The sequence below is a fragment of the Pseudorca crassidens genome, unplaced genomic scaffold (assembly GCF_039906515.1).
Source record: "Pseudorca crassidens isolate mPseCra1 unplaced genomic scaffold, mPseCra1.hap1 Scaffold_313, whole genome shotgun sequence".
Lineage (NCBI taxonomy): Eukaryota > Metazoa > Chordata > Mammalia > Artiodactyla > Delphinidae > Pseudorca > Pseudorca crassidens.
Window position 1 is genome coordinate 47,269 of NW_027136240.1, and position 13,267 is coordinate 60,535.

The 13,267-nt window shown below is 38.0% G+C and overlaps 1 protein-coding gene across 1 annotated transcript in view; it reads right to left on the reverse strand.

The window, feature by feature from the left end:
* The window catches only part of LOC137218175 (uncharacterized), a gene marked incomplete at its 3' end in the record, with an annotated part of 28,073 nt that extends 27,543 nt beyond the window's left edge, over window positions 1-530 (reverse strand). Inside the window, exons 1-2 of the mRNA XM_067724955.1 lie at window positions 505-530; window positions 317-422 (exon numbers count right to left, since the gene is read on the reverse strand). Coding sequence (XP_067581056.1) covers window positions 317-422; window positions 505-525 — 127 coding nt within the window. The remainder of the gene's footprint in view (window positions 1-316; window positions 423-504) is intronic.
* Window positions 531-13,267: the final 12,737 nt, after the last annotated feature.

The window sequence follows — 13,267 nt, forward strand, 5'->3', positions numbered from 1 at the left end:
CCCATGAGCCATGGCCGCTGAGCCTGCGCGTCCGGAGCCTGTGCTCCGCAACGGGAGAGGCCACAACAGTGAGAGGCCTGCGTACCGCAATAAAAAAACAAAACAAAACAAAACAATTGGGTCTATAGAATAGTAATTCTTCAAAATGGAGCACATAACTGGTAAGCAGGGTACTTCATCTGCAGGCAATCCTCTGCATTTAAGGGGAAAAAATTAGGCAATTTCAGGGAGTTCTTGACTTGTCATTTCTTTGGGGGTCTTTCAACTTCATTTGTTCCCTTTATATAAAGGAAAGTAAAAGCTGACTTCAAGGTACCATCACCACCCTGTTGTGAAAAGCAGAGGAAAGTGGCCCACAGAAAACCACAGAGCCCAGTGTAAGCTGTTCTCCAGTGAACAGGAACGAGGCTGAAGTTGGTCAGCTATAACAGAGAGAGAAAGAGTCTTTTAGGGCTCATATAAACCAGACCCATGAGTTGGCATTCTAAGCAGTTTGAAACTCACCTGTACAAAAGGCCAGTACATCAGACCACTCTGGAATAAAGAGAAACTTTATTAGGATGCTTTTTAATCGCACAAAACGATCACACAGTTCGTTCTATAAAGCATTAAGAAACACCAGGCAGGTGGAATGTGGACGCGGTATTACATTTCAGACTAAGCAGATTAAATTAGACTACTTATGGTCTCTTGAGTGGAAGAGGGTAAGGAGTTGTACAAACAGCCGTTAGGCACAAGAATAAAGATTTTTATTATATTCACAAATTTACAATAAAAAGTCTACCTGAATCAGTACCAATTCTGGAAGACAACTGCTTTCAAAATAACAACACATATTTATTTATTTAAATTTATTCATATTTTACTTTTGGCTGCGTTGGGCCTTCGTTGCTGCATGCGGGCTTTCTCTAGTTGCGGTGAGGGGGGGCTACTCTTTGTTGTGGTATGCGGGCTTCTCATTGCGGTGGCTTCTCTTGTTGTGGAGCACGGGCTCTAGGCGCGCATACTTCAGTAGTTGTGGCATGCAGGCTCAGTAGTTGTGGCTCACGGACTTAGTTGCTCCGCGGCATGTGGGATCTTCCCGGACCAGGGCTCGAACCCGTGTCTCCTGCGTTGGCACGCGGATTCTTAACCACTGCATCACCAGGGAAGCCCCTAAAGTAGTAAATTCTTAAATGAGTATACACTTTAAACTTTAAATAGCTTTTATTGCAACAGTTTATTATAGAAACTTTAGAAAATAAAAATTAGTAAAAACAAAAAAAGAAAAAATAATACCACCTTTATATTACTAGTGTAATACCACTTGTAAGGACTATTTTAAAAACCTCTAGCTTTTTTTTTTTAAGATATAATTTACATACCAAGATCTCTATCTTTAAAAAAAAATCCATAATGATGACTCTTTTGTCAGAATGAACAGGTTAAAGCCTGTTAAAATAAATCCATCTTTTTTTTTTGGCCACACCACGCGACTTGCAGGATCTTAGTTCCCTGACCAGGGATCAAACCTGGGCCCCACCAGTGAAAGCCCCGAGTCCTCACCCCTGGACCACCAGGGAATTCCCACAAATAAATACATCTTAAAAGCTAAACTTATTCTGTAGCATGAAGTAGTTAGAATATATTATTATCAAATCACCATAAAGAACAGTTTAGTCTAGAGTTTTAAAAATTGATTGATGATCCTGTATTTTATCAATATTTCCCTTGCATCATTTGCATGGGCCAACAGGAGAATTGCGATATATAAATATGTGTTGTGGACTTCCCTGGTGGCTCAGTGGTTAAGAACCTGCCTGCCAATGCAGGGGACACGGGTTCGAGCCCTAGTCCGGGAAGATCCCACATGCCGCGGAGCAACTAAGTCCGTGAGCCACAACTACTGAGCCTGCATGCCACAACTACTGAAGTATGCGCGCCTAGAGCCCGTGCTCCACAACAAGAGAAGCCACCGCAATGAGAAGCCCGCATACCACAACAAAGAGTAGCCCCCCCTCACCGCAACTAGAGAAAGCCCGCATGCAGCAACGAAGGCCCAACGCAGCCAAAAGTAAAATATGAATAAATTTAAATAAATAAATATGTGTTGTTATTTTGAAAGCAGTTGTCTTCCAGAATTGGTACTGATTCAGGTAGACTTTTTATTGTAAATTTGTGAATATAATAAAAATCTTTATTCTTGTGCCTAACGGCTGTTTGTACAACTCCTTACCCTCTTCCACTCAAGAGACCATAAGTAGTCTAATTTAATCTGCTTAGTCTGAAATGTAATACCGCGTCCACATTCCACCTGCCTGGTGTTTCTTAATGCTTTATAGAACGAACTGTGTGATCGTTTTGTGCGATTAAAAAGCATCCTAATAAAGTTTCTCTTTATTCCAGAGTGGTCTGATGTACTGGCCTTTTGTACAGGTGAGTTTCAAACTGCTTAGAATGCCAACTCATGGGTCTGGTTTATATGAGCCCTAAAAGACTCTTTCTCTCTCTGTTATAGCTGACCAACTTCAGCCTCGTTCCTGTTCACTGGAGAACAGCTTACACTGGGCTCTGTGGTTTTCTGTGGGCCACTTTCCTCTGCTTTTCACAACAGGGTGGTGATGGTACCTTGAAGTCAGCTTTTACTTTCCTTTATATAAAGGGAACAAATGAAGTTGAAAGACCCCCAAAGAAATGACAAGTCAAGAACTCCCTGAAATTGCCTAATTTTTTCCCCTTAAATGCAGAGGATTGCCTGCAGATGAAGTACCCTGCTTACCAGTTATGTGCTCCATTTTGAAGAATTACTATTCTATAGACCCAATTGTTTTGTTTTGTTTTGTTTTTTTATTGCGGTACGCAGGCCTCTCACTGTTGTGGCCTCTCCCGTTGCGGAGCACAGGCTCCGGACGCGCAGGCTCAGCGGCCATGGCTCATGGGCCTAGCCTCTCCGCGGCATATGGGATCTTCCCAGACTGGGGCACGAACCCGTGTCTCCTGCATCGGCAGGCGGACTCTCAACCACTGCGCCACCAGGGAAGCCCGACCTAATTGTTTTTTAATTAGCAATGATAACTTTCAATTCTATTCAAATCTCCTTTTTTTTCATTCTAATCCGAAAGTATTATTGATACTTCTCTAGTATTTTCTCTTCCCTAATACTTTGGTTAATATCAATAACAGTGGCAGAATGGCAGTTTATAATCATTACTATTTCTGGTCTAATATTTTATTGCCAGTTGATTTAAGGAGCTTCCATTTTGATTGTACACATCTCTCTTCTAAAATCTCAGGTTATCTCTTAAACACTTTTGGCTTGGATTACCTTTGATACCAAAAATAGTCCTTATAGTTAATTTCTGTTTACACAGAATTCAATCAGGAATATGGAATAACCAGATTTTCCCCTAAAATGCTGTATAATAATTTATTGTTATGCTAATACTAAAGTTCTGCAAGTACGTTTTATGTAAGAAGAAATGTGCACAGTGTATGATTAGTGTTCTGTATAGAGTGTATTTTACTGATGTCTTCTACTTTTATAGTTTTTAATTATTTTTTTAGTTAATGTTTTTTAGTTTTCAGCATAGTCACTTGGCTAAATATCCCATTTCCTAGATATACGAAATATATAAAATATTTCACTTTTAAAAGAAATATATTGAGTGAAGTTTCTAAAAAAAATTAATAAGTTTTCTTCTGGAAGGGAGAACTCTATTCCATAAAGTTCCAGGGAAAATGGTTACCCCAAATTCACACTGATATTATCTTTTTTAAAATTAGTGCTTTAACATAAATCTTTATAGGTAATCTTTAAGGTGTACATGAGAAACTTGATCCAGTTTTTCAGATTTACTCAGTTTTTCTAACTTCAAAACCAGTGGGTTTAACAATTACTTGACTATTTCAAGAAGTTTTAGCAATTTTCACCCGAGAATTGCATCACTATTCTGTTGCTTCCCATGGAGTGTTTCACAGATTTAAAGATGTGAAGCACTGAGATGTTAATATATTTATCTTGAGAAGTTATATTTAAGATTAATTTAAGAATGTATGCCTGAATATTTTAAGCATATAATTTATATAACTTGTAATATAAATTGATATATCATAAGTAAATAACTTTTAAGATTTAAGTAAATAACTTTTAACTTTTAATGTCATAAGTAAATAACTTTTAAGATTTATTTGAATTTAACAGATATGAATATATTTTACATTATTGGGGCAAGAGTAAGGAAATTTCTAGATAGTTTAATTCTAAAATAATTTTTTTTCAGTACTTTTAAAAGTAGTTTGTACAACAGAAGAGCTATTTCACAACATATAAGACACGTTTTGTCATTTGAAAAGAATATCCAGAGTAACTATAGAAAAAACTACCTGGCAATCTTTTAGATGAGCTTCAATATTACTTATGGTGGAAGAATAGTGTTTGGGAAAATATTTCAGAAAACGAACCTTGTTTATACTGTCGAGGGGGAAAAGCTTATTATTCATAAAAGTATGATAATCTTTACTCAATAATGTGTTACTCTGTACTGTAGAGAGAATATGTAGCATGTATTCTCTGAATTTTTGCAAATAATACCCTTTTAATTTTTATGCAGGACTACTTTTTTTTTTAGCGTGAGAAATGGAACTCATTCGAAATAATGCAGTGTTTGTCTTAAAATGCTGCTGTCCTTGGTAAAACACGCTCTCAACCTTCCAGTGTTTAGAACAGAGCAGGTGGCTCTTATTCTTCTTCCAGGTTTTCCCATTCATAAGGTTTCTTTAACTTGCTTGTGTGTTGCCACCTGGCCCCTTTTCTGGCCCCCTGGTTGCTCAGGCAAAGGCAAAACCTTTCATTGATTTCCCTTGACAGAGTTGAGGTAGACTGAATTTTCAAAACAACTTGACCTAATACGTGTAGAAAACAAAAGGGAAATTTAGAGGATGTTGAAGCATTTTTTTGAAAAAAGTTTACAGAATATTGCTTTTTGATCCTGGGTCCTGGCATTTGAGGTATTTACCTTGTAACTCTAATGGCATCTACCCAGCTTTCCTACTTTTCTGATGCCCTGGTGGTCATTGTATGGTTATGCCATTGGCCACCACTACCAGGGAGTTGTCTCCTTGGCCCTGCTACCAGTAAAATCAAGCGTGCCCAGTCCCACCTTTTTGGACTCATGGTTTCCATTTCCAGTCTCAGATATAGGCCTTTTACCCAGATAACTGAAAAATGATTTCTCAGTTCAGGGGAGATCTTTTCCTTCTATACAAGTGGATGCAACCATCCTTATAGTGCACCAGGATAACCATAGTAGATAAAATTTCATAACGCTTATGTAAATAATAAATGTTATTAAAGGGCCACTGTAGGGATGTGAAGAGGGTAAACAACAAGGCGATAACTGTTAAAAGAAGTCCGTGGTCTAGTTGGGAGTATAAGTGAAGAAATTGATAATCAGGTTCTCAGGACATCTAATCCGATTCATCATTCATTGCTTGAACAACATCCGTGACAAGTGGTCAATAGAAAGCTTGAATATTACTCAAGTAATGCTTCCCACCTGTAGGTTAGTGACATAAGCAGTAGGTACTTTGAAATCATGGTGCCTGAGGCAACCTGGGAAGGCTCCATGGAGGAGATGCCTGAGCTGGGTCTTGAAGGATGGAAAGTCACAAGACTGAAGGTCTGTGAACTGGAGTGGTGATGATAGGATCAGATGAGATGAGATCTTGAAAGAGAAGAAAAAGAAAAGGCATTTAAGTTCTAAATTAGAGGGAAATTTCCATTGGCTGTTCCTCAACTTTGAATAAAGTAGATGTTTCTGTCCAGCTTACTTGTAATTAAAAATCATGCATAATTTGTAACCTATCAGTCTTTTTCATTTGTAGGAAAATTAATGAAAGTTATTCCCTTTTAGCTATATCATAGTGGGTTTGGTGAGGAAAAATTAGACAATGTGAGAGTTTGCAAGTTTGCAATTTTTTTTGCATAACAATTTCTGATAACAAGTTTGAGAGTGGCACGTAAAAATATTTTCCTCAAAATCTGTCAGTAAGGTGATTCAGCAGACAAAGTAATTACCTGCCCACTACACAGTCAGTGAAATTTTGCATTTAGGGGTTCATGAGATTTTGCATTTAGGGGTTCATTTAGGGGTTCATGAAGGGTGCTTTAGGAAAACTTTATCTTATTTGTATTGATGTTTTGGGGGGCCAGAATAAGAAAAGTGTTTAATGAATCAGAGAAATTACAGCTACTAAAAGATAATTCAAAGAGAAAAACAGTTTCACATTCTAGTACTTCATTAATAATTGCAATTTTGGTTTTTAATACTTTGAAGAAAATTTTGTTTCATTTCTTTCACTGTAAAACACATAGATATAGAGATTTAACTTTGGTATTTCAGGTTGTGTCTAAATAAGGCCTCCAAGTCAACTGTGTTAACCACAACCAAATTAAACATAGATAGTCTCTCTAATTGAGGTAGATGACCCAGAATTACAATTTCTAACTCACCCATACTTTATTTCTCTCCAAGAATTGTCATCCTTTAGGATTCATTTGAAGCTATTGAAAAATATCTTTTGCTAGGTGGGCAATTTACTTTTAGTTCAGTGAAATTTTATGTGAATTTCTATAGTGTTTGCCAAAACAAATTATACCCAGAACACGCTTAACCATATATTCTGGAGGCAGCTTTCATTTGAAATTAGGTTCATTAAATTAGAAATTTAATGGATTTTTTGTGCCTGAAGATCTTGACCTTGCATTGACTACACTTAACCTAGTTTTACCCACAATGTTTAGAATCTAAAGGAACAGAAAATGCAATTAAACAACTATTGAAAATTTTTCTTTTAATAATGGGGAATAAGTGAAAGGGGAAATCTGGAGATTAACAATAAAGGATGTACTTGGAATTTCAAGCTACTGTGAGCAGTAGCCAACCAAGTGAATAAAATGGAATAGTTAGTAACTGAGTAACATTATTGGCATATATCAGTTAGAAGCATATCTTTTTTTTAGTTCTCTTCCCCCTTGTGTCTTCCTTTCCTTAAATCTTTATTTATCCATACCTTCCTTACTTTCTCTGTCGAATGGCCATAACAAGCCCCCTTCTCCTGTCCTTCATCCCTCCCTAACCCTGACCACCCAAGACAATCCAAGGGGACAGAATAACTGTGATGAAGTTAGGGATCAGACTACTTAAGTGACATAACAGCCATGATGTAGAGAGATGGTAGCAGAGCCTCCTCTTTGGATCTTTTCTTCCCTCTGGGGGAAGAAAATGTGGAAGGATCAATCAGCCCTAGGGAGAATTTTGAAGTGAGTGAACATTCTGGAGGCAGCTTCCATTAGAAATTAGGTTCATTTTCTGAAAGTATTAGAAAGTTAATGGGTCCTTGTACTTGAAGATTTTGACCTTGAAGTGTCCCCTTTCTTTTCAGAGATCCTCTCCTTCCTCTGGATGCCCGTTCCCTGCATTCTCTCTTACTTAGTGCGATATCTTCCAAATCGTTCTCATGTCTTTTCCTCACCTCTCAAAACTCCCATTCTCTCTATCTGACTGATTTCAGCTACATTTAGAAAAGTAGGTTTATTAAGCTAATTTACTGAGATGTGGATGACAGCCTTTGTAGTTGAGTTTTGTTTTTTTGTGTTTTAATTGCTAGCACAAATGAATCTCTGGATGGAATTTTAGTAACTATTGCTGTGGTGGGAGGGGGTGGAGATAAGAGGGTATTTTGTGGCAAGAAGACCTCTGAGACACTTTACATTATGCTATCATTGCAATGTATTGTGAGCCTTCCACAATGGATAATCATTATCTGTTTGCATATTTGTATTCCCTTCTAGACTGAGCTTCTGGAGGGAAGAATATATTTCTTATGCATACTTGTATCTGAAATGTCTAGCACAGTGTTGGGCATGTAGCAGAGGCCCTGTAATACTGCTGAATGAATGAATGTAATTTGGATTTCGCATCTTTGTTTTTTGCCTCTGGACTGCTGCTGAGCAGTCTGGACTGATGGCCCTTTCATTTTCATCCCCATGTGCAGGCAGCTGTTTCTGTCTTAAGCTGGGCACAGTCCAGACCTTCACCTACTTTGGCCTCAGGCCCATAAAATTGTCTTTTCTTGGAGATGGCTATGACTTGTAGGCTTTGATGCCCCTGGCCCAACTTGCACATACCCTCTGAAAACCATCTCGTCACACCTCTCCCCAGCTCTACAAAGACTGGATTGTTTGTCTTTAATAATTGGGTGGAGGGGGCTTCCCTGGTGGCACAGTGGTTAACAGTCTGCCTGCTAATGCAGGGGACATGTGTTTGAGCCCTGGTCCGGGAAGATCCCACATGTCGCGGAGCAACTAAGCCCGTGCCCCACAACTACTGAGCCTGCGCTCTAGAGCCTGCGAGCCACAACTACTGAGCCCACGCGCCACAACTACTGAACCCCGTGCGCCTAGAGCCTGTGCTCCACAACAAGAGAAGCCACCGCAATGAGAAGCCCATGCACCGCAATGAAGGGTAGCCCCCGCTCGCCGCGACTAGAGAAAGCCCGCGCGTAGCAACCAAGACCCAACACAGCCAAAAATAAAAAAAAATTAAAAAAATTTAAAAAGGGTGGAGGGAATTCCCTGCAGTCCAGTGGTTAGAACTCCATGCTTCCACTGCAGGGGCCCTGGGTTTGATCCCTGGTCAGGGAACTAAGATCCCGCAAGCCATGTGGCATGGCCAAAACAAAAAAGGGGGAATTGGGTGGAATCTTGATAGTTGGGCCTTCTCCAAACCACTAAATTACCCTTTGTGATGGTTAGTTTTATGTGTCCACTTGACTGGGCCACGGGGTGCCCAGATACTTGGTCAGTCATTATTCTGGGTGTTTCTCTGAAGGTGTTTTTGGATGAGAGTAACATTTGTATTGGTAGACTAAGTCAAGCAGATTGCCTTCCCTAATGTGGGTGGGCCTTGTCCAATCAGCTGAAGGTCTGAATAGAACAAAAAGGCTGGCCTCATCCCAAGTAACAGAATTCTTACTGCCTGACTGCCTTCAAACTGGGTCATTGGCTTTTCTTCTACTGTTGGACTCGAACCATTGTATATATATATATACCACATCTTCTTTATCGATTCATCTATTTATGGACATTTAGGTTGCTTCCATGTCTTGGCTATTGTAAATAGTGCTGCTATGAACATTGGAGTGCATGTATCTTTTCGAATTAGAGTTTACTCCAGATATATGTCCAGGAGTGGGATTGTAGGATCATATGGTAGCTCTATTTTTAGTTTTTTAAGGAACCTCCATACTATTCTCTGTACTGGCTGCACTCATTTAACATTCCCATCAGGTCCCCTTCTGTTGTTTCAATATTATAATTGAACTGTTGTGGATATAATGGAAATAGTAAGTGGCTGTCAGGAAGTTAACTTGGAGGGTGGGAGATGGAATTCCTTTCCTTGTACCCATCTGTTAGCTTTTAGTTCTAGAATTTGAAGGGAGATAGAACAAATGAAATAAAGTAACATGTAGAGTTCAGGTTTGTTAAAGTTTCATGGGTCATTCTTTCTGAATGTCTTCTGCATAAGGGTTGTAAATTGGAAAGTTGAAACAGAAACTGCTAAACCAAAGTGAAAATATTCCCTGTCCACTTGATTTCTTCAATAGCAGGCCTCTAAATTGAAGATTAAGAGAATGTTCTTGGGGGGAAAAAGTATGTCAGTAAAGTTGTACATTTGGCCAGTTTAACTTTTTTCTATGAAAGGAAAATGGGAAAAAGTCAGTTTATGCATGGGTTGAATGCCAGAGAAAACAATATTTAGAGGACTTAATAAAGGGACATGAAGTATTAAATTAATATACTGAACAGTAACATACAGACCGACCACACAAAAATTATAATTTGCCAAGTTTTTGCAGTCTGTTTTTGCTCCATAATGATAAGTATTACTAAAGTGAACCACAATTTCCAGGCTTTTGGCCAATAATGAATTTGTGAGAACAGTATTAGAGAATCTTCTGCAGGTGATGTGTGAATTTGTTTTTTAAGGGTGATAGGTAAGTTGCTTGTAATATGTTATTTATTTACCTCTTTATCTATTTATTTATGGCTGCGTTGGGTTTTTGTTGCTGCGCCCGGGTCTCTAGTTGTGGCGAGCAGGGGCTACTCTTTGTTGCGGTGCGCGGGCTTCTCATTGCGGTGGCTTCTCTTGTTGTGGAAACAAGACCCATATATATGCTGTCTACAAGAGACCCACTTCAGACCTAGGGACACATACAGACTGAAAGTAAGGGGATGGAAAAAGATATTTCATGCAAATGGAAACTGAAAGAAAGCTGGAGTAGCAATTCTCATATCAGACAAAATAGACTTTAAAACAAAGACTATTACAAGAGACAAAGAAGGACACTACATAATGATCAAGGGATCAATCCAAGAAGAAGATATAACAATTGTAAATATTTATGCACCCAACATAGGAGGACCTCAATACATAAGGCAAATACTAACAGCCATGAAAGGGGAAATCGACAGTAACACAATCATAGTAGGGGACTTTAACACCCCACTTTCACCAATGGACAGATCATCCAAAATGAAAATAAATAAGGAAACACAAGCTTTAAATGATACATTACACTAGATGGACTTAATTTATAGGACATTCCATCCAAACACAACAGAATACACTTTCTTCTCAAGTGCTCATGGAACATTCTCCAGGATAGATCATATCTTGGGTCACAAATCAAGGCTTGGTAAATTTAATAAAATTGAAATTGTATCAAGTATCTTTTCTGACCACAACACTATGAGACTAGAAATCAATTACAGGAAAAAGTCTATTAGAAATACAAACACATGGAGGCTAAACAACGCACTGATTAACCAAGAGATCACTGAAGAAATCAAGGAGGAAATAAAAAAAGACCTAGAAACAAATGACAGTGAAAACTCGATGACCGAAAACCTATGGGATGCAGCAAAAGCAGTTCTAAGAGGGAAGTTTATAGCAATACAATCCTACCTTAAGAAACAAGAAATATCTCAAATAAACAACCTAACCTTACACCTAAAGCAATTAGAGAAAGAACAAAAAACCCCTAAAGTTAGCAGAAGGAAAGAAATCATAAAGATCAGATCAGAAATAAATGAAAAAGAAATGAAGAAAACGGTAGCAAAGATCAATAAAACTAAAAGCTGGTTCTTTGAGAAGATAAACAAAATTGATAAACCATTAGCCAGACTCATCAAGAAAAAGAGGGAGAGGACTCAAATCAATAGAATTAGAAATGAAAAAGGAGAAGTTACAACTGACACTGCAGAAATACAAAGCATCCTGAGAGACTGCTGCAAGCAACTCTATGCCAATAAAATGGACAACCTGGAAGAAATTGACAAATTCTTAGAAAGGTATAACCTTCCAAGACTGAACCAGGAAGAAATAGAAAATATGAACAGACCAATCATAAGTAATGAAATTGAAACTGTGATTAAAAATCTTCCAACAAACAAAAGTCCAGGACCAGATGGCTTCACAGCTGAATTCTATCAAACATTTAGAGAAGAGCTAACACCCATCCTTCCCAAAGTCTTCAAAAAAATTGCAGAGGAAGGAGCAGTCCCAAAGTCATTCTATGAGGCCACCATCACCCTGATACCAAAACCAGACAAAGATGTCACAAAGAAAGAAAATTACAGACCAATATCACTGATGAATATAGATGCAAAAATCCTCAACAAAATACTAGCAAACAGAATCCAACAGCACATTAAAAGGATCATACACCATGATCAAGTAGGATTTATCCCAGGGATGCAAGGATTCTTCAATATATGCAAATCAATCAGTGTGGTACAACATATTAACAAATTGAAGGAGAAAAACCATATGATCATCTCAATAGATGCAGAGAAAGCTTTTGACAAAATTCAACACCGATTTATGATAAAAACTCTCCAGAAAGTAGGCATAGAGGGAACCTACCTCAACATAATAAAGGCCATATACGACAAACCCACAGCAAACATCATTCTCAATGGTGAAAAACTGAAAGCATTTCCTCTAAGATCAGGAACAAGACAAGGATGTCCACTGTCACCACTGTTATTCACCATAGTTTTGCAAGTCCTAGCCATGGCAATCAGAGAAGAAAAACAAATAAAAAGAATACAAATTGGAAAAGAAGAAGTTTGCAGATGACATGATACTATACATAGAGAATCCTAAAGATGCCACCAGAAAACTACTAGAGCTAATCAATGAATTTGGGAAAGCTGCAGGATACAAAATTAATGCACAGAAATCTCTTGCATTCCTATATACTAATGATGAAAAATCTGAAGAGAAATTAAGGAAACAATCCTATTTACCATTGCATCAAAAAGAATAAAATACCTAGAATAAACCTCCTTAGGGGGACAAAAGACCTGTATGCAGAAAAGTATAAGACACTGATGAAAGAAATTAAAGATGATACAAATAGTTGGAGAGATATACCACGTTCTTGGATTGGAAGAATCAATATTGTGAAAATGACTATACTACCAAAGCAATCTACAGATTCAATGCAATCCCTATCAAACTACCACTGGCATTTTTTACAGAACTAGAACAAAAAATCTTAAAATTTGTATGGAGACACAAAAGACCCGAATAGCCAAAGCAGTCTTGAGGGGAAAAAGCGGAGCTGGAGGAATCAGACTCCCTGACTTCAGACTATACTACAAAGCTACAGTAATCAAGGCAATATGGTACTGACACAAAAACAGAAACATAGATCAATGGAACAAGATAGAAAGCCCAGAGATGAACCCACGCATCTGTGGTCAACTAATCTATGACAAAGGAGGCAAGGATATACAATGGAGAAAAGACAGTCTCTTCAATAAGTGGTGCTGGGAAAACTGGACAGCTACATGTAAAAGAATGAAATTAGAACACTTCCTAACACCATACACAAAAATAAACTCAAAATGGATTAAAGACCTAAATGTAAGACCGGACATCATAAAACTCTTAGAGGAAAATATAGGAAGAACACTCTTTGACATAATCACAGCAAGATATTTTTTGATCCACCTCCTAGAGTAATGGAAATAAAAACAAAAACAAACAAATGGGACCTAATGAAACTTAAAAGCTTTTGCACAGCAAAGGAAACCATAAACAAGACAAAAAGACAACCCTCAGAAAGGGAGAAAATATTTGCAAATGAATCAATGGACAAAGGATTAATCTCCAAAATATATAAACAGCTCATGCAGCTTAATGATAAAAAAAAACCC